The 21675-nt window shown below is 42.4% G+C and overlaps 1 protein-coding gene across 1 annotated transcript in view; it reads right to left on the bottom strand.

Annotated features, from left to right (window-relative positions):
• Positions 1–10949, bottom strand: part of IPO5 (importin 5) — a 44866-nt gene extending 33917 nt beyond the window's left edge. Inside the window, exons 1-3 of the mRNA XM_066545128.1 lie at positions 10828–10949; positions 5663–5743; positions 61–253 (exon numbers count right to left, since the gene is read on the bottom strand). Of these exons, the coding sequence (XP_066401225.1) occupies positions 61–253; positions 5663–5743; positions 10828–10911 (358 nt within the window). The 5' untranslated portion in view covers positions 10912–10949. The remainder of the gene's footprint in view (positions 1–60; positions 254–5662; positions 5744–10827) is intronic.
• Positions 10950–21675: the final 10726 nt, after the last annotated feature.

Genomic DNA, 21675 nt, shown 5'->3' with positions numbered 1-21675 from the left:
TACAACCACTATCAATACATAAACATTTTACTACAGTATCAACTTATATAAATAAAGTACCTATTAAATTCCTGGCCAATTCAGCGACTATGTCACATATTTTCTTCCTCATAGTGGACTGCCCTTCTAACTGGATAAAGAGCAGCAATTCACTCTTGACTGATGTCTGATCCTCAGGTGACAGAGCTGGATAAACTTCTTCAAATGCAGATGACAACAGGCGGCGCAGAAGGACAGCTGCCATCTGCCGAGCCTGTTAGGGAGAAGTGTGTGTGTGTGTTAAAATGTTTGACATGATCATCGTGCTCCTACAAGGGAACATCCACATCGTGCTCCCAAATGACACTTCCATTGTGTAGACTTCTTTGGTGAATGGAATACCTCTCAAGCAACAGATGACAATTATGATAGTGAAAAAAAACCATAGAACCAAAGAAACATCAGCTTACAACCATGTTTCTGACAATTACAGCCCTTCAAAGAAATAATGACAGTACTGAGTTATTCAGGTTTTTTCTACAGCTGAACCTTGGAAATATTTTTGTGGCAAGTTAAGAACTTAATTGTGCTATTGAAAGATCTTTAAAGCACGACTTCTTTCTATTTTAAATGGCCTAATGTGGTCATTATAATCCAGACAGGTTTTTCTGGATTAAAAAGTGACTTATTGGGGCTTATTTTGTGACTTATTGGACTTATTTTGTCAGATAATTAATCTGTAAACTCTCCTTCACATTCTCAAACAACTAAACCCAAATCAAAGTCAAACCAAAGCTTTCAGTGTTTTGTAGGTGTATGATGACACTTTATTCTTTAAACTTGAACTTAAGCATAGGAACCTCAAAATCACATATTACAATCTTGTATCCTGTATGCATACACCTATTTTACAACAGTATCATTTCTATATCCATATTCATTTACAATTGTACAAGAACTAGAAGCAAAAAATACAATTAATTCAAAATTAATAGAGCAACATGTGCAGTAAAGGCAAAGACACATGAAGCTCTCTGAGTAACTTAATAGAATGTTCACCAACTGGTGTTTAAGGACACACAGTAATTAAAAATCACCACCCAAACTTCTAAAGTTTAACACATGTAACAAAACCTTATGTATGCTAAATTCTCACAAAAAATAATCCAAACTCAATTTTTTCCTTAAGACATTCTTATTTAATGTGCACATGAATGACAGTTTCATTTATAAGCCTTTGAAATTCAAAACTCTTCAATGAGCAGCAAAAGTAATCAATTCCAATTTCTCAATAGTGTTACTATGACATAACCTATAGATGTGGAACACAAACGGCTGCAAGTGCCAACTTCTAACATACCTTGTAAATATCAGGTACTGCTAAAACATCACCCAAGATACTATTTTTATGTTCTGCAGTCTCCAGACTCACTGTCTTTTTCTAAACTACCCAGCTCTCCTCTGCACAGCTAAAGAGTACTGCACACAGAGTGTCTCTGTACCAGCAGAAGGAAAGGAATAGAAGTGGACCCAATTCTTTATCATTCCATATCTCCTCCTCACCATCTCCAGTGTGGGCTAAGGCCACCACATATGTAGGATTAGCTCTTCCCGAGCAGATGTAAGGAAGACAGCAGGTGAACAGTCACAGTGCCCACCTGTGCTGTAGTTGCCATCAGAAGCCAAGATTCTCTAGCAATAGACTGTCATAAGGGAACGTGAGTTCAGAAGGACATTCTTCCCCCACTGCCTGTAGGAATCTCACCACAATGTGTCCAAAAACTTTCATGGTACCACAATATAATGATATATTTCCTTCTCCCATCCTTTGGAGCACTAATATTGGGAAAGATTAAATTTTTCCTCATTAGTATGGTAAACTTACATAGAAATGCCTTGAGTGGGGAGCACGTTCACTGGGACTAAACAGGGCACAAACTCTGGTGCTGTCTTCCCTTACTCAAGGCATTGTGTTTCAGTGAGGATTTCCTGACACCTGATAATGACTGAACTCACATTATATTATGTTCTTTCATGAAGTACTAACAGGTGGACAATCAGGGAACAGAGGTGAAGACTACATGCTTTATGAAAACAAGGATAAGAATTTCCAACTCTGAAGAATTTAAAATATTAGAAGACTAATAAACAGGCTGACTGCAAAGTAAAAACACAAGTAGCAAGGCACGCAGAAAGACACAAGACCAGCACTACACGAATTATCTCCTGGTTATAGTCACTAGGAAAAAACAATCTCCAAAATCCCCAAAGCAAATTCAAGTGTTTTAAGGAGTGACAAACTGACTACTGACTTCTAATAATAAAAAATGGCGTATTTTCCTCAGCAGATACTCACTTACATAGGAAAACTATCATTGTCAATTTAATTATTACAAACATGGCTGAATTAAAGGCACTTCCAGGGCTGTTTCCTCTACTCTAAGAAAGAATATATGTATTTTTCACACACCCAAAAGGTTCATTAAGTTTAAGTATTTCAAAATATGCACTTAAACAAGCATTTCAAAATTCTGCAGTTTAGTACCAATAGCTTTTAATGAGGAGAGGAACAATATAAAGCATACATCCCCAAAGAAGAAATTCCAGATACCAATGAAGCATAAAGAGAGCACATTTTTCCCAGCATTGGGTCTTCTGCATGTCTAAATTACTGAGATGCTCACGTGCAACTGAAGTGTTAAAGTTATTAATATAACAGTCATATTAAAAAGTAGTCATAATAGTCAAATTTCAACACACTGCTTGATTAGTAGAATTTATAGCGTGTTAAAAATGTTTTAGTATTTTAGGGATGAGGGAAATAAAGCACAAGAAGAAAATCAAATCAATTTGCCGAGCAGGGCAGCAGCAGAATTATGACAGCAATCTGGGATGCCATGCTCTCCACTAATATTCAAAACATCCATGTAACCCTACATATTCTATAAGAAAAAGTTTGACTATTTTGCGTAGCACTGTCACACTAAATTTTACTTTTATTGTTCAGCTCCTCAAGGAGGAAAACATGCAGAGATGGAAGTAAAGAACATTTAGCACATGGTTCAAAGATGGACTTGTCATTCAGAGATCTAGTCCTATGTGGAATTCAAAGCACAGTGTGCCCAAGGTCCACAGACAACTCAAAGGCAGAATTGTGGTGCATCTTTGGGCTGCCTTCCTTCCCAAAGGCTAAACAGGGAGCTGTCCACAACAGCAGTCTTCAAACTGAGAAATGCATCCCTTCATGTGACAATATGGGCAGAGGTCTGGGAGAGGTCAGGGCCCTCCAAGAAGGCTGTGAGTACAGCAGAAACCATTTTACAGAGCATTTGTTATTTTACTAGTCATCTGTAAATTAGGACACGATCAAAACCTGCCAATCCAGAGTTACTAAGAAAAAACAAATGCAGGGGAAAATGCACAACTTCTGCTCCTCTCAAAGATCTATGTGGTAAATCAAAACTGCAAGGTAACAGCCTAAAATGTTTAAGTTCTACAAATAAAATAAATCAAATCAATTGTGAATATATATCACCTTTCTGTACAACCCTTTAAAATGCAGTTGCATAAAGAGTAGTCTTAATTTCATAACAGTGAGACTACAAATGCAGGAAGTAAGGACAAGCCCCTCCTCAGACTGAGGTGTACAACCTTGCACATCACCTGGCACAGAAGTGTTCTAACTGCTAAGTCAGATGCTTCCCTCCACTTCTGTGAACTGTGTTACTTTGCTATTAGGAAAGTATAAAATAAGAACAAAGGAAAGAGGTGAATATTTACATAGTTTAGGCATCTGGTTAGGAGAAAACCTGTTACACAGTTAGTTAAAAGAGTTATTCCAAATGCAGCTTAATCGTGTTTTCTATGTCAAATACAAGGGGTACTTGGGAGCACGATCTGCATCCCTGTTTCTCCATTTAAATGCCAAAACTACTGGGCTGCAGAGGCAGGACTTCCCCAACTGCTGTCTAAACAGTCCTACAACTCTTGTACTCTCTACAACACAGACACACAACTCATGCAAACAGGATGGGGTATTTTCTTCATCCTAGTTTTCCTGCAAGGAGGTAAAGCAAGACAAAGGCTTCAAGATGAAGAGGGATCTGAACCCAGCTTTCACATAGCCTGAACAAGGCACGTTAAAAGTTCTGAAGCTCCTTCCAGCATCCTGTGTTTGGTGGCACCAGTACATTCAATGTGCTCAGAGGACATATGCCAGACCCAAAGCTCTATCCACTGGTGACATGCAATATTCTGCTCTGCATTTGGATCTCTATAAAACACAGGGAGAAACTACCTGTTGATACCAGCACCATATCAAACATGCAGAGAATGCTTCCCAGCATATGCGGTGTTTATATGCAGCATTTAGATTGAGCATGGGGATTACTTCACTTAGGCTCTAATTAGGCTTCTAAGTAGTTGGATTTACAGGGAAGAGGTTGAAGGTTTCATTAATCAGGATTTTTTGAGTCCAGCACCTAATGCTTACTTAGGGTAAGAGCTAACATTTAAACCTTTCTTTGAGTAATCCACTGGTAAAGTTAAATGTCAAGATATTCTACAAGTGTTAGCCTTTGATGTCTTTGGCAAGAGTAACTTCTATAGGTGAAAAATTTTTTTGTACTTTCCAAGTCAGACTCCAAGTCATTGGCAAGATTTTTAAGTTTTACACTGGGCTATTTCCTTAGCTGATGTAAAGGGAATAAAATCAGCAAACACATGAAACAAGTATTTATTTATACTTTGTAGTAACACTGCTCTACAGTTTTTTATCATTTGAAACATCTCAAAGGAGCAAAAAGGAAAACTGGATACCAGTTGCTAGTATAATATTGAAGGAGTCTGTCAGAAGAACACAACATTTTAGATCAATAAGCATCAGTATGGGTAAACTGATACTTTCTTAGCATTAAAAAGCACAAATGGCAACTAACTCTAAATTGAATACAGTCTGCCAGAAGAGACTTACCCATAGAGAAAAAGCACACTTATGCTCTTATAATATTGTTCAGAAATTGTTTAGGTGACTCTAAAATTTGTAATATCTTGAAAGTTTAGTAGTTCTTTGCCCTGCATATCCAAGAGAATAATAGTTTTACCAGTAAGTACTTTAACTGATTGCAAAAGTTGTGAGCCTTAAAAACTAAGGAGTAACTAAAAGGCACCCTTACTTTATGCTCAGATTAAAAAAAATGTATAATGTTTAAACTACTCTCCACTCATTCCATAATACTGCCAGATGACTTAAGAAGCACTTTAAGTTTTAGACAACACACAATTTTAATGTTTAGGCACGGGACTCCAAGTAGAAATCACTTCTCAACTGTAACTTGAAGAAAAAAACATGACAGAAAGTCACCGAGTAGTTATACACTTAATGGAAAATAATACTCATTAAGCAAAGCACACAACAGAAAACAATGGAGACTCAAGCAGTTGCTTACAAAAAAACTATTCCTGAAACTAAATATCCTGCACCATAAAGTCTCAGCTAGTGAAATGGACATGCAACAATCAAGACAAAAAGAAGACTGATCCCTCTACAAATGTGCAGTAAATTAAGATGCTTCAGTTAACACCAAACTTGCTCATTTATCCCAAAATGATCAGCACTGATTTCTTCCCCTCTTCTCCAAGTCCCCTTGAAAATCTGCACAAATCCAAGGTTATTGAGCCATACCTCCTCGGGAGTAGCATTGTTCCTGATTGCCTGCAGGAGGTAAGTGATCTTTGATGGGCCTGGAATAGTCTCGTAGGTCTCCTGCACAAAAAGAGATGCAGCTTATTGTAAACACTTATTAGAAAGCATGTGTTAAGCATTAATATGAATTGACTCTCCTTTTAAAACAACATCAGTATCCATCCAATATAAAAAAAATAACATAGCAGAAAAAAAGAAAAGAAACGTATCAAAATAAAAATGTACGACCTATTTTAAAATTATAAAATCTTAGTTATTAAGAGTATATTAATATACTCATATTAAGAGTAAAATCTTAGTTATCTGGTAAGATCTGCCATATTGGAATGATCTACATATGCATGGCCACTTAGGAGATTAATTAAAAAATATAAATAGGACCTAAACTCGTACAAATACAACGTACAACAAACATGTCCTACTGGGAATCCATCATAGCTTTTATCATATCAAAGAATTAAGAACTTTGGAAGCCTGAGACCGAGCTGTGACCAACAGATTAATAATCACAGACTAATGTATAGTCGAAAAATTGGATCAGTTCTGGTTCTGAATATTTTTAAAACTTTTACAGTGTTATGTGGCAGCCACACGTCTCAACCATACATTCTGAATAAGAATGTCTTATTTTTAAACTCCTGCCTGAATTTCAGAAAGAGAAGCTATTTCGTCTCCTCCTCAGGAAAACCCTCTTAACAAAATGAGAAGTTTAATAAGTTCAGTTACATTGTCTTACATGCTTCTGGCATGCATTTCATACATGTCTCCTTTTTAAATTATATTGTTACTTAGAAGCTAGAGTGAAAACACAGCAAAACAACTTTTGCTATCCAAAACATGGTATATGAGTATATTTTGAAACAATGTTTTTTTTTTTTAAATATATAAAACCTAGGCAGGTGGGAGCAGCAGAATCACAAGCTAAATAGCAACCCCTCGTAACATCTAGAAACAGTTCTATACTTAGTAACTCTGAGTTACTTTTTGATGACAATCTTGAAGATTAATTACCTCACCCTTTCCAAATATTCATATCCCATTCTGAGCTCAAGGAATGAGCCTATTTTGCAAAGCTCAGGTTCATTTCTATCAGTTCTCTGCCTGCCTACCTCCTCATTCCAACTCTGCAGTAGCTCCTTCAATAACAAACTCTTACCCACCTTGACAGGATACCTGCTATTGTCAATTAAGCAGTTTTGCATTTAATATTGGACATCATCTTCCTCCCTTTTTGTACCTGCTTCCTAGTAGGCCTTCTTCACAAACTGAATCTGCATTTCATATTCTCTCTAGTTTCCAACATACACTCTCAGTCAATGAGACTCTGAATCCCCAATGAATCCCTGCATTTAATCTAATCATTTCATGGAGACTGCAAAATTAAACTAGGTTTAGGGTCAGAATAGAAAGTCTTTCTCAGGTTAACCTCTTCCATGAATGCATATATTTATACTGCACTATTACCTACAAATCCAAAAACTAATACAGAAACACAATGGTTCCCTAAACCCAGGCCCAGCACAGACTTGTTATGCTTTCACAGACAACTGAAGCACAGTAAAGGCTGGCTTCCCTCATGTCAATTCTGATAACCATAAAATTCTATTTTGAGTTGTTTGTTTAACTCACTAAAAATGGCAGCAACCTAAGCAGTTGTTCAATGGTATAACTCTGTCAATTCTGTAAACTGGACTCAGAGGATGCTAAAGCCAAGGGGCACAAGGAATACATGGCCAAACACAGAACCTTCCCTCTGGGCTGGTGGGAGACTTCTTGGCTGGCCCTACCCATCTTACTACCAGCCTTGCCTACACTCTAACTATGTAGCTGGATCCTGCTACATCTCACTGTATTGTTTAAGTTTACAATTAGTTCCCCAGTTATCTTATACAGAAGCAAAAATTTCTCACACACCATGACCAACTTTCATAACAATTGTAAGAAAGTATCTATCCTCTACACTTGCTACCCATGTTCTCTCAAACCCGAGAAACGCATTTTTAAAAAGAGCATAAAATCACCAAAAGAAAGTAAATAAAAGTTTCTGTATTAGAAGACAGACACACAAGTAAGAAGACAGGTTTTTATAGTCAACAGACAACACTACAGGATGGATGGTAAAATAAACCAACCATATTTCAGCCAACCAGTCAGGTTAAGTTATGAGCATGCTAGCTCATAGACATAATCACAGAATGTTTTGGGCTGGAAGGGACATTAAAGACCATCTAGTTCCAAACCCTCTGCCATGGGCAGGGACACCTTCCACTAGACCAGCTTACTCAAAGATCCAGCCAACCTCGACTTAAATGCTTCCAAGAATGGGGCATTACAGCTTTTCTGGGCAGCCTGTTCCAGTGCCTCAACATCCTCACAGTAAAGAATTTATTCCATATATCTAATCTAAACCTGCCCTCCTCAAGTTTAAAGCCATCACCCCTTGTCCTATCACTGCATGCCCCTGTACAAGCCCCTCTCCACCTTTCTCGGAGGTCCCCTTTAGGTACTTGAAGGCTGCTCTAAGGTGCCTCCAGTCTTCTCCAGGCTGAACAGCCCCCAGCTGTCTCAGGCTGCCTTTCACAGGAGAGCTGTTCAGACCCTCTGACCTCCTCTGGACCCACTCCAACAGGCACATCCTTCTTGTGTTAGGGGCCACAGAGCTAGACACAGTACTCCACTGGGGTCTCACAAGAGCAGACTATACACATAGAAATTCATACACATCTATTGAGTTAGGACTCATCAGGCTTTCTTCCTCACCCTTTTTTTTTTTTTTTTAAGATCTTTTACTACAATCCTCCCAAACAGGATATGACTACATCTCTATTAATTTCAGTCTTCAGCTGAACACCCCTCATTCTCATTTCAATGACCAGACCTATTTGGAATAACCTGCTTAGTCTGCTTAGTTCCCTGTCTATCCATTTCTCATTCTGACTGGTTTTCACTAGATACAAATGAAAACCTGCTATTCAATTTATCTGCAGTTATTTGAATGCTTTATGTATTCAATATTACCTTCCAACAGTTAAGTACACTTTGAAAAACTGATTGGACTATGCCAACGTTTAAAACCAAGTATGAGTCCTGTATGATTTTAGGAAGCAAATATTTTAAAAGTTATGCAACACTTTTATCCAAAAAAATCTTACTTCAAGGAATATACAACTTAAGTCAGTCTAGCTACACTGTAGAGAGACAGATTTGTGTTTCTAGGTGAAAGTTCATTAACCTACCACAAAGATAAGTGGGGCTCTTCACAGCCATGCATGGTGGAAAAATGAGAGACAACAGGCATAAATTGAAAAAAGGAGGTTCAGACTGGAAGGTCCAGGTCTCTCTGTCCTAATGAGGACAAGTCAAGCAGGAGTGAGTAACTCAAAGAGCTTGTGCAGTCTCCATTCTTAGAGGTTTTCAAGAGTCAGCAGGACAAAGCCCTGAGTGACCTGATCTGACCTGATAGCTGACACTGCTTTGAGCATGGCAGACCTCCTGAGGACCCTTCCACTCTGAATGATCCTAAACCATTAAATAATTTGCAGCACACCTTGGAAATATTCAGAAACTAATGACAAATTCAGTGCAGATAAATAAGCAAAAAGTTATCCTATTCCTTGTATTTTTATAGGAAACTAACAGACTTGAAAAACTAGGTATCTATCATGCCAATTAAGGTTTCTTATTCTGATTGACCATAGTGCATGTGTAATAAATAAACACATACTTATGAAGATTAAAAAGAACTCCAACTCAGTTTCAAGCAAGTTTCAGACAAAATATACCAGTTTTAAGAATCTAAGCTTTAGAGTTCTTACCCAATGTTTTATTTCATAGGCATTGTGACACAGGTGCACAACGAACTTGCTTTGTTACAATTCCAATAAACTTCAAAATTTTTTAGAAATGTTTTTAGGTTATATGTAGGCAGTTGAGAAGAGAAAGAAATTCAGCTCCCAGAGAATGGCCTCCATTGCAGCTCTATGTTCAGGAATGTGGGAATAATTCTTGCTGACTCTCTAGAAAGTGCAGTTATCAATACCGAACTTCACTAGCTTTCTAAAAATGTATGTCTCGCCTCCTTCTCACTCTGGATTCATATTTGAGGAATTTTCACTGCAGCATCAGGAATAATGCTTTTTATTCTTCACCAAACAATGCACTGAACTCTGCTGACCGCTGGAGTGATGAGAGCGATAAAAGACCCGATGCAGCCATGCAGCGGGAATTCATGCTAAACCTAGACGCTGGTATTTAATTCAACGGGAGAGATTCCCCACCAGGTTTGACAATGGAGCCTTAAGCATGACAGAGAGAAAGAATTAACGTGGCTTAGCCGCCACAAAGAATTTCAGCTGAAACAACATGTCTGAAAACTTTTTGCTGATAACAAGAGAAACTCAGCATACTGAAAACACTTCTTTTGGATGAAATACTTCTTAGCTGACGAAACCCTTGAACACACACGGGGCCGTTCCGAAAAGTTAAAAAAACCAAACTCCTGTGCGGGCAGAGAGAAGGACCTCGGTCCCGCTCCTGCCGGCCCAGCTGGGGCGGGAGCACGGAGCCCCAGCGAGGGCCGCTTCGGGCGCGCACACAACAGCGCTTCCACGGCGCCAGGCACCCGCTCTGACCTCCTTCGGGAGCCGCCTCCGCTCCCGAGGCACCGAGAGCCGGCCCCCCCACACGCCGCTGCCGCCACCGGCCCGGGGGGCCGCGCTCCGTCACGCCGGGCGGCTCAGGCGGAGCCAGCCATGGGCAACGGGGACAAGCAGCCCCTGGCGACGGTCCCACACGGGCCACGGGCGGGGCGGGCTCGAGACGGGCGAGGGGCGAGAGCGGCGCCGGACACGCCGGGGCGGGCGCCGAGGGGAGTAACGGGACCCTTCGCGCCCTCACGGGCCAAAGGCCGGCGCGGGCCCTGCGCCCGCCAGGCAAAACGGTCGCCACCGCCCGGCCCCGCCGCCCCGGCCGGGGCAAGGCCCGGACCGCCCGGGCGGCAGCTGGTGCCGCTGCTCACACGTGGGGCTCGGCCGGCCCCGCCGCCTCCCTGCCCCCCTCCCTTCCTCCCTCCCTCCCGCCCTCCAACGAGGCCCGGCGGGTCTGACAGGCCGTCTCGGCGGCCGCTGACGCTGCGGCCCCGTTACCTCGGCCTGCTTGCGGACCGCATTGTCCGGGCTGAGCAGGTTGCCGAGGAGGGCGTAGAACTGCTCCTGCTCCGTCGCCGCCATTGCTGCGAGAGGGAAGGAGAGGGAGGAAGGGGGAGCGCCGGCCGCGCCGCCGGCGGGGGAGCGAGGGGCGGGGCCGCAACGCCAGCCACGCTCCCATTGGTCGCGGCGCACGGAGCCTCGCCCCCGATTGGCCCTGCCTCCCTTTGACGTCCCGGCGGCTCGGGGCGAGGCGGGCAGCGGGGAGCGGCGGCTCAACCGACCCTCAATGGGGGTTTGTCTCCTCGCGTGTCATTGGTGCGCCGCCGCGCCGGGGGCGGAAGGCAGGGGCGGTGGAGCGCTCTGATTGGTGGGTGGCTCCGGCAGCCCCGGCAGGATTGGCCGGAGCCGCGGTCGGGCGGCGCGGGCAGGGAGGGGTCGCGCCGGGACGCGGAGCTGGGGCCGGGCCGGGGAGGGACGGAAAGCGCGGGAGATCGCGGGGCGTCGCCTCCGCGCTCTCGGTGACGTCGTGCTGCTGTCCCGCCACTGGGAATCAGTGAGTCACAGAACGGGTCGGGTTGGCAGGGACCGCGGTGATATCGGGTCCGAGCTCTCTGCTCAGGCAGGGGCGTCCTAGAGCCCACGGGCCAGGATTGCACGGAGACAGGTCTTGAATATTTTCCAGAACGGATACTCCGCAGCCTCTCCGGGCAGTCTGTTCCAGTGCTCGGTCACTCGCACAGTAAAGGAGTTCATCCTCACGTTCAGGTGGAACTTCCCGTGCGTCAGTCTCTGCTTGTTGTCTCCTGTTCATTGCTCAGCACTGCCGAGCAGAGCCTGGCTCCCGCATCGTGGCACTCTCCTTTCAGACACCGGTAGACGTTAATGAGGTTCCCTCTCAGCCATCTCTTCTCGAGACCAAGCAAGCCTAGCTCCCTCAGCCTTTCCTTGTAGGAGAGTTGCTCAATCCCGCTCTACTGGACCATTCCAGGAGCTCCGTATTTCTCTTTTACCGAGGAGCCCAGCACTGGACACAGCACTCCAGATCCGGCCTCACCAGGGCTGAGCAGAGGGGCAGGACAACTTCCCCTGATTTGCTGGGGTTGCTCTTCCTAATGCACCCTAGGATACCGTTGGTCTTCCTGGCCACAAGGGCTCATGGACAGCTCGTTGTACACCAGCATCGTCAGGTCCTCCTTGCAGAGCTGTTTCCCAGCAGATCAGCCCCCAGCCTGGGGGTTGTTCTTCCCAGCTGCAGGACCTTGCCTTTGCTCTCGTTGAGTTTCAGAAGGTTCTTCTCTGCCCATCTCTCCAACCCATTGAGGTTTTAATAGATTGAATAAAACTTAATTAGTATTCCCTTTGATCTCAGGGGATATCACAGGTTCGTGACATGCATGGTGAGAGGCTTTGAACATTACCCTGGTCATTGGTGGAGGGTTCAGCCAGCTGCTTGGGGTGCACCAGCCAGCTGTTCACCAGCCAGCTGTTCACCAGCCAGCTGTTCAGGGTGCAGCTGTGGGAGTGGCTGGCCAGGTCAAGTATCTCCTTCTACTGTGCCTTGGCTGTGCCCAGGGAATGCCAATGCTTTAAAAGCAGGAGCACTCAGCCAGTGAGATGGGGAAGGGAAGGGAAGGGAAGGGAAGGGAAGGGAAGGGAAGGGAAGGGAAGGGAAGGGAAGGGAAGGGAAGATCCATCTTGTCTGCATCAAGAAAGAATTGCAGGCAGGGCTGGAGAATGATTTTAAGCTGACTGAAAACTCAGAAGGGCCATAAGTGAAGATGAAATATAAAAGCAAGCATGCTTTCTAGTGTGAAGTGCACTCCTGTAAATGTCCTCAGAGCTCAGCTATGTGGATTAGGTTTGTACAGCTTGTTACACAGTTCTGGAGGGCCTTTTGGATGTCTTCTTGAAATAGGCATGGTTTTCCTGCCTTTTTATCACCTCTAAACAGGTTTGTAACAACTTCAGTAACATTACTGTCTGCTTCCCATGCATAAACAAATAAATGTATTTGCTTTCATCTTGACTTGTCTTTATAGTGATTTCACCATAAATCTGTAGTAGGATTGTTAGCTAAAGAATACAGTATCTAATGGGGGTTGGGAAGAGAATGTAAACCACAGGATATGGAAAATTGTTTTCTTACTCCTGCTGGTTTTTGCATCTGTAGATGCAGGGAGTGGGTTGTTATATAAAAACTGCCTAGTTGTCTTTGAGAAAGAGCAAGGTGTATGAAATTTGCCTAAGATCTGAAAAACAGTTGTCAAATTATCTTTGGAGTAACAGTGATGAACATGAGATTCCAGTAGAGCTCCCTTGGAAAGGGAAGGCAGGGAAGGCAGGAATGACCTGATGCAGTTCATTAGTGCAAGCCAAGTGAGAGTGTCTCTCTATGGGTGTATGTGTGTCTGTTTCTGTTCCTGTGTGTGTAATGATCAATAAATTTACTAGTGTAATGCTCTAGGAATACATTTGAATACATTTCACCTTGATATTCAAAGCATAGAAAGGAGCATCTATACTGGGTTCAGAAGAACCTGCTGGTAAACTCAGCAGATTAATGATGTTCCACTTCAAATCCTGACAGTTTGGGGAAGGCAGATTAAAAATTTCACCTAGGTAAAAAGCAGTTAATATATTGGAGAGAGTCCCAAGCAAACAAAGTTGTCACTAATGCAATGTGATCAGAGTCTGCCACATCAGGTGCTCGTTCCCACTCAGAAGTTTGAAGCTTGGGAAACAGCCAGAAATTATGCCAAAGAAGCACTAAAGATGGTTTGAACAAGCACCTGAGGAGAGCTCAAATAGATACTGCCACCAAGCAGCCAGCAGCAATGTTGGTGTTGCTGAATATTGCATGATTCCTGCAGTCTGCTTAAAAAACAACAACAACATCAAAAAGGACAGGAGAAAGTATGACAGCAGAAATCAGAAGAATTACCTTGACCTCTTCTAAACACTTCAGGCCCAAGATGTGTGTTGAACTGTAGTTTATCCAATGAAATTTTATTGACATTTTAAAACTTGGACAGACCCTGAAATTGTACATTCAAGTATTTGATAAGCAGAATCTTTAGTATTTATTAAACTTTACAACTCTGCATACAAATAGATTATAAAGAGAGGGAGAGCTCTCTTTTATAATGGATTTTATAATGGATTATAAAGAGAGGGAGAGCTCTATTATACCTGAGGAATGCTATAGTGTTTCTTACAGAGTAGTAGGAGATGTGAAATGACAAACAAAATAGGAAAGGCATCTCAGATTCTTGTGAAATACTTTCTGATGCTGTCCTGTAGGTGAAGGGTTTGACATGTCTGTGTTTCAACATTCAGAAGCAAAGAATGAGGTGATGATAAAGAAAGATGCAGAAAAGAAAATACAGCAAAATAAATTCAAATGTATTTGCAAAGCACAATAACAGGTCAGCTCTGTCCTATGAGGAGATCTACCATAAGTTTAAAGTGACTGTTGATGGTCTATATGGATTCCATATACTCTACATATCACAAAAAAGTGCAACCATGATCGCCTCAGAGGCCAGAGAAGAGTCAGAAAGTGCATGAGGGCAGATTTCCAGCAAAAGTCAAGAGAACAGAGTAAGTTGATGTCAGTGGGAAGCTATGCTCTAGCGGGGGCTGTTTGAAGTTCTCTTGGCAGAGCAAGCTCTCTGCAAAGAGCAGGCAGTGTCTGAAAATTGCTCTGGCCAATGTGTGGGGTGAGGCAAAGAATTACAGTGCTGTCAGCAATGACTATCAGTAGTGGACTATAGTTTGCACAAATTGTTCGTCTGCTCATCCATTTCATGTGCTTGGAGCTCACAAAGGGCATAGGTCAGTTCCTGTGCCTAAAGCATGGGGAAGGGATGCGCTAAAAAGAGTGCTGGGAGAGATACTGCTCTTTCAATTCTACTCCAAGAAACCCTGACCTGTGGCTTCTTACTGGTTTTCTGTGTTGGTAAGGCAGAGCTGGGAGGTGATACAACAGTGTCTAGCTACAAGCTGAGGGGTCTGCTAGACTGGGGGGCATGCTGGGAGTCTGGAGAATAGCTATCAACCACTAATGAGATCCAGAATTCTTGGGTGGCAACTTTCTGAAGTCCTTGAAATGGTTAATAAGCTTAATTACAAGGCAGGAAAGCTCCACATGCAGGTTATTCTGTAGGTCCTACACACTGCAGGCTTGAGAAGCTTTTGTTGTGAAGAAGCTTTGAACATCCTGTAGAGCTGCAAAGAGGCATCTCATGCTTCCCTCCTCCCAGGTCTTCTCACTGAAGTCAGATATCCCCTGGAGGATATCAAACTGAGGAACTGATATGAAATTTTGCTAGTCCCAGAAAGCAGAATGCAGAGGGTCTTGTATATTTGTCTAGGAGTATTTTCTGAACAAGTATACCTGTTAAAAAGTTCACTCTAACCTCACTAGAGTCCACCAGACAGTGCAGAATAATGAAGTGTAAAGGGCTGGGATAACCTGTGGAGATAAGTGACTTCTTGAACAGGGCTCTGTCCTAGGTCATTTTACCAAAGAGTGATACAGTGGAAGAAGTAGGAGACAAGGCTTTTGTGAGGATTACAGATAACACTACACTGAGGCTGTGCCTGCTGTGCCAGAAGACAAGGCAGATAATTTACTGAGCAGCCTGAGCAATGCTAAGTTCTACAACCTGCCAAGCTTCACAAAGCTGCACATGCACTTAAAAAAATAGTAGTTTACATGCATCATGAATGTAGGCCTTTGAGTTCCAGACAACTACTGATTTTGTTAATTTAGGAGGCAACTTTCCGACACTTAAAAACCCAGTGTTCGTAGAACTGCATTATTTGATGTATTGATAACACAGAGGCTGAGAAGAGTGGAAAACCTGTTGGGTTTGAATTGAAAAAAATGGATAAATTATGAAAAATTAATACAGTTTTAGTCATTAACAGCAAGAAGGAGTAGGGAGAGATGTTACGGCTCTCTGAGAGACTAATATAAAGACACAGGGAATTAACTTGTACAAAAAAAACCCCAAAACCCACAAAAAATCCCAAAAAACCAAAAAAAAAACCCACAAAAAACCCAAAAGAAAAACTAAAAAAAAGCAGCAAACAAAAATTGACCATTCAATTTTTGAACATTCTTAGAAAGAACAGAGTTTCTTTCTTAGAATGAAATTCAATGTTATAGAATTCAATTATTACGGAAGATTTGTAGATGGCTTCAGTGGTATTGTTGCTTTTATTAAGGCAGTTTGTCAAAAGCGTCCATCTGACAAGGCAATCTGAACATAGGCTTTGAGCAGATTAAAGAAGCTTTCTGACCCTCCCTGTGCTAGCCTGGAAAGGAGCAGGAAAATGCATGAATGATCCTGTCAGTGCTTCAGATGCAGGTCCATGGACGATGCCTTTCTTGAGATGGAAAGGGAGTATTGCATTTAAAACCAAGATATGAACAGAATTACTCCAGAATGAATACATTGCCACTGTGTGGGCTATTAGGTGAAATACCATTTCCTCACTCAAACATTCAGTGTCTGCAGGGAATAAATAGCAGTGACATTTTTGTCAATGTCTCCTAATATTCATGGTAAATGTTCTTTATCCCTAAAGGGAAAAACTTGATAACATTAAAATTAATTCAGTATGAAAGAGTGTAGTTTTGAATGAGTGAATGTTGGCAGGTCTGGTTACATATTTATTTCTTTGGCAAGTCCCTCTGCTTCAAGCATGTTGCCAAGCTGTGAGGAAATAGACAGATTCTCAACCATTTTCAGAACTTTCTACTAGTGACTCAATAGCATTTTTTATTGTATAGCATGTTTTATGAGCACACAGAATGATAATAAAGTCATATTTTCTCTGAAGCAATGAACAAGATGCTGTTGAATACCTGCTGAGCTCCCACAAAAAATTTTGCTGTTCCTACTGAAAAAATTGAAAGCTGTCTACTGTATTAAGATGGTAAAAGCCTCTTTGCTCTCAACTGGTTTGACATTTCATCAGGTATTATTCAGAAATAATGTAAAATCATGGAAACCACTGTGGAAATGCCATACTGCTATATCTAGTTCATCTTGTCAGAATTCAAGATTCCTGCTCCCTCTGGAGCTGATACTGCCTTAATGTTGCGTAACTTCCTTTCTCCTTCCAGCTTCCATATGTATGGGAGAAAAGAGATGCTCAAATAGTCACAATTCAACAATTCTTTTTGCTATATTGGTAGAAAAATAGCTCTTTCAGCAGGAATCAAATTTTCAATTGTTTGTGTATTAGTTAGAGTGTCAATTGATCTGGCATATCAATTGGCTTATAATTGGCAAATCCATTGGAAGGAAGCAGAGACTGGAAGCACATAACTATAATGAAGTGCATTTCCAAATTACAAAGATTGACGTGTCCAAACATAAGTTGAATGTCAAATTTCATTTATTCTATGGTTTAAATAATAAATCACTTGCTAAAATTTTTCATATAATATTGTATTATTTGTGACACCTGCATTTGTGACACCTTTATAACAGCTTACCTGCTGTTAACCTGTTTCAACACACCTTCTGAAAGAACACTTTCAGATCTTTAGATTAAGGAAAAGGTCAATTGCAAATTTAATAGGGATAGTTTTAATAAGAGACTAAGAAAAACATGAAAATGTGACTCATTGTAAAGGAACTGTTAAATAATCCATATAGGAAAAAAAGATATTAAGTTCAGTCAGTCATAATCTTTGGTAAGTAAAAGGAAGGACATATGGAGACAGACAGGTGGAAAATTAGGTTTGACCTGGTAAAAGAATAGGGTGGCAAAACCACCAATGTAGTTAAGGGTTGCTCAAGCATGGGGAGATGCTCCTTGATATGCAAACATCACCTCTTGTGATCAGAGCAAAGTAGCAAGCACGAGTGCAGATTACAAGTTGTGCATGTGGCATTTCCATCCTCTTTGATGAAAACTGAATGTGCTTATCACAGGAAAGGCTCTAACCTAGAATTTGGAGTCTGGGAGGATGCATTTAAAAGGAAAAGCTAGAAGCGATAATCAGCAATTACCATGATGGATTCTGCAAACACAAATTACACTGTTGAGAGTGATATGAATTGTTACATGTCTTTACAAATGGGCTAAATTAAGGGGGAAAAAAATCCTTTGGCTATGTTTTTGGAAAATTTTCCTTGTACTTCCCTGATCATATGAGGTCACATGTAAGTAATTGCAGAAACAGAAAAAAGATTTCCAAAATATGTCTTTGCGCAGGAAACATAGGTATTTTCCAAATTCTAAGTGCTTAGCTTTGTACATTTGAATATTTTTTTAAATTTTAAATTTTGTAAATTTAAATATTATTTTAAAAAGGTAATAAAAATATCTATCATATAGGATTAAGACAGAACATTGCAAATTCATGGTATTCCCTCAGGCTTGGCTTTCTAGTGAGTGAGCATTTGAACTTGTCTTTTTGTACTTCTCAGGTACTACAGATTGGTTCCAGGAGTTAGTCTGGGCAAAGCCTGCTCAGATGTGGTCCTGCAGAATAAAGATCCAGCTCAACAGTGGCCCACAGGATTCTCACTTTAATAAACGTTTTGCTGAAATGTTCTTGGAAAAGTTTATAACAATTCTCTATTCAGCATGTATAAACTGTGATTTCTTTTCTTTGAAGGTTGAGCAATATTTTGAGAGTGTGCTTAAAGTTACTTTTTCCAGGGACGATTTATGTCATCAAAATATTCTTCAGTTCAAATTTCAAGGCCTTGCAACCAGGCATGTCTCAAACAAAAGCTTGTAAAAGTTTCTTGATGTGAGAAAATGAAAATACTGTCCTTTAGTTCCATTCTTGGGAATGCCTAACAGCTCTGCTTGACATCAAAATGTTCGATACAAACATGGCAAGTTTTAGTCCAGGTTGTAGAATTCAATAAAATTTAAGCAGTAGTTGGGGTACCAGCTGAATTTATCTCATGCATTAATTGCCTTCTTATTTATAAGCTATGTAATTCTCTCATCTCAAATAGTTGTGACATCTTCCAGCTATTATATTACATTCTTGACTAACTCCTGGGGTCTGTCAGACATAGAGTACAAAGTGGCATTGATTCTGCTCACTTGTTTTTCATTATCCTGTAGAAACTGAAAGTTGTTCCCTAAGAAGAATGAAGGTCAAATTGTTTAATTAAAAGAAGATTTGATTTTTTTTAAAATAGGGATGGAGACTGAGAACAATCTGCAAGATATATTGAGCTCCAAAGAGTTTCAGTTTAATCTAGTTTAATTTAGTTTTAATTGCCCTGAATACCAAACTTATCTTAGAAGTCTAGGAAGTCCTTTGCTTTTCTTTTTGTCTCTTCCAGCTTTCTAACATTACATTTCTCTGGCTGTCTTTCATCAAATAAATCTTACATAAGCTATCTGTAATTCAGGTATCTCTGTTCTTTGTGCTCTCACTGAATTTATTTGTTTGGAGCCTGTGATTCTTTTCTATGCCAAAGATAAGGTGGAGAGGTGATTGAAAGCAGCCCTGCAGAGAAAGATTTGGGGTTGGTGGTTGATGAAAAACTCAGCATAAACCAGCAGTGTGAGCCCACAGCCCAGAAAGACAATTAAATCCTGGGCTGCATCAAAACCAGTGTGGCCCATGGGTCGAAGGAGGTGATTGTTCCCCTCTGCTCTGCTCTTGTGAGACTCCCCCTGGAGCACTGCGTCCTGCTCCAGTACCACCAGCATAGGAAGGACATGGAACTGGTGGAGCAAGTCCAGAGAAGGGCCACAAAGTGGGTAAGAGGGCTGGAGCATCTCCCCTGTTGAAGACAGGCTGAGGAAGTCGGGGCTGTTCAGCCTGGAGAAGAGAAGGTTGTGTGGAGACCTCATAGCAGCCTTCCAGTATCTGAAGGGAGCCTGCAGGGAAACCAAGAGGGACTCTTTGTCAGGAACTGTACTGATAGGACAAGGAGTAATGGCTGCAAGTTGAAAGAGGGGAAACTTAGGTTAGATATCAGAAAGAATTTTTTTACTGTGAGGATGGTGAGATGCTGGAACAGGCTGTCCAGGGAGGTTTTGAGTGCCCCAACCCTTGCAGTATTCAAAGCTAGGCTGGATTAGGCCTTGAGCAGCCTGGTCTAGTGGGAGGCGTGCCTGCCCATGGCAGGGGAGGCTGGAACTAGATGATCTTTAAACTCCATTTCAACCCCTAAACATTCTATGATTCTATGATTCTATATCAAAATTTGAACAATATGTTTTAAAATCATGTATGGTATTGGGGAAAAAATGCATTCTAATTGGGCCAGGGAAAATCTCCATCCTTTATTGGATGCTGAGGGGAACATTGTAACCAAGGCTGAGGTACTTAATACCTTCTTTGCCTCAGTCTTTAACAGAAGGACTGGTTTTCCTCAGGACAGGCAGCTCTTGAGCTGGGAGTCAGGGACAGGGAGCAGAACAGAGGCCCTGCAGTCCAGGAGGAAGCAGTGAGTGCCCTGCTGTGCCACTGAGACACTCACAGCTCCGTGGGGCTGATGGGATCCATCCCAGGGTACTGAGGGAGCTGCTGGAAGAGCTCACCAAGCCACTCTCAACCACTGATCACCAGTCCTGGTTAACTGAGCCTGTCCCAGGTGACTGGGGGTTGGCCAATGTGATGCCTGGATAGAAGGAGGATCTGGGGAACTACAGGCCAATAAGCCTGACCTCAGTGCCTGGGAAGGTTATGGAACAGATCATCTGGAGTGTGATCACATGGCATGCACAGCACAACCAGGGTATCAGGCCCAGCCAGAATGGGTTATGGAAAGGCAGTTCCTGCTTGACCAACCTGGCCTCCTTTTATGACCAGGTGACCCACCTAGTGGAGGAGGGAAAGGTTGTGGATAATGCCTACCTGGACTATAGTAAAGCCTTTGGTACTGTCTCCCACAGCATTTTCCTGGAAAAGCTGGCAGCCCACAGCTTGGACAGGTGCACTCTTTGCTGGGTTAAGAACTGTCTGGATGGCCAGGCCTGGAGAGTGGTGGGAGAATGGAGTTAGATCCATCTGACAAGTGGTCACCAGTGGAGTTCCCAGGGCTCAGTATTGGGCCAGTAAAGATACTTTATGTCTTTAATGGTGAACTAGATTGAGGGGATGGAGTGTATACTCAGTGAGTTTGCAGATGACACCAAGTCAGGCAGGAATGCCTATATGTGGGAGGGTAGGAAGGCTCTGCAGAGGGATCTGGGCAGATTAAATTGATGGGCTGAGGTCAGAGGTGTGAGATTCAATAGGGTCAAGTGCTGGGTCCTGTACTTGGGTCACAACAATTCCATACAGTATTACAGGCTGGGACAGTGGCTGGAAAACTGCCAGGTGGAAAAGGACCTGGGTGTGCTGATCAGCAGCCACTGAACACGAGCCAGCGTGTGCTCGGGAAGGCAAATGTCATCCTGGTTTGTATCAAAGCTCATGTGGCCAGCAGGACCAGAGCAGTGATTGTCCCCCTGTATCAGCACTGGTGAGACCACACCTTGAGCTCTGTGTCCAATTCTGGGCTCCTCACTACAAGAGGGACATTAAAGAGCTGGAGTGAGTCCAGAGAAGGGAATGGAGCTGGGGAAGGGTTCTGAGAGGAAGTCTTATGAGGAGTGGCTGAGGGAGCTGGGGGTGTTTAGCCTGGAGAAAAAGAGGCTCAGGGGAGACCTGGTCCCTCTCTACAACTGCCTGAAAGGAGGGAGCAGCCAGGTGGGGATCAGTCTGTTGTCCCAGGCAGAACAAGAGGATATGGCCTCAGCCTGTGCCAGGGTAGGTTCAGGCTGGACATCAGGTAGATTTTCTTCACTGAAAGGGTGGTCAAGCTTTGAAGTGGCCTGCCCAGTTACCATCCCTGGAAGTTA

This window comes from Molothrus aeneus, chromosome 2, assembly GCF_037042795.1.
Source record: "Molothrus aeneus isolate 106 chromosome 2, BPBGC_Maene_1.0, whole genome shotgun sequence".
Taxonomy (NCBI): domain Eukaryota; kingdom Metazoa; phylum Chordata; class Aves; order Passeriformes; family Icteridae; genus Molothrus; species Molothrus aeneus.
This window is presented reverse-complemented; position numbering and strand designations above follow the sequence as displayed.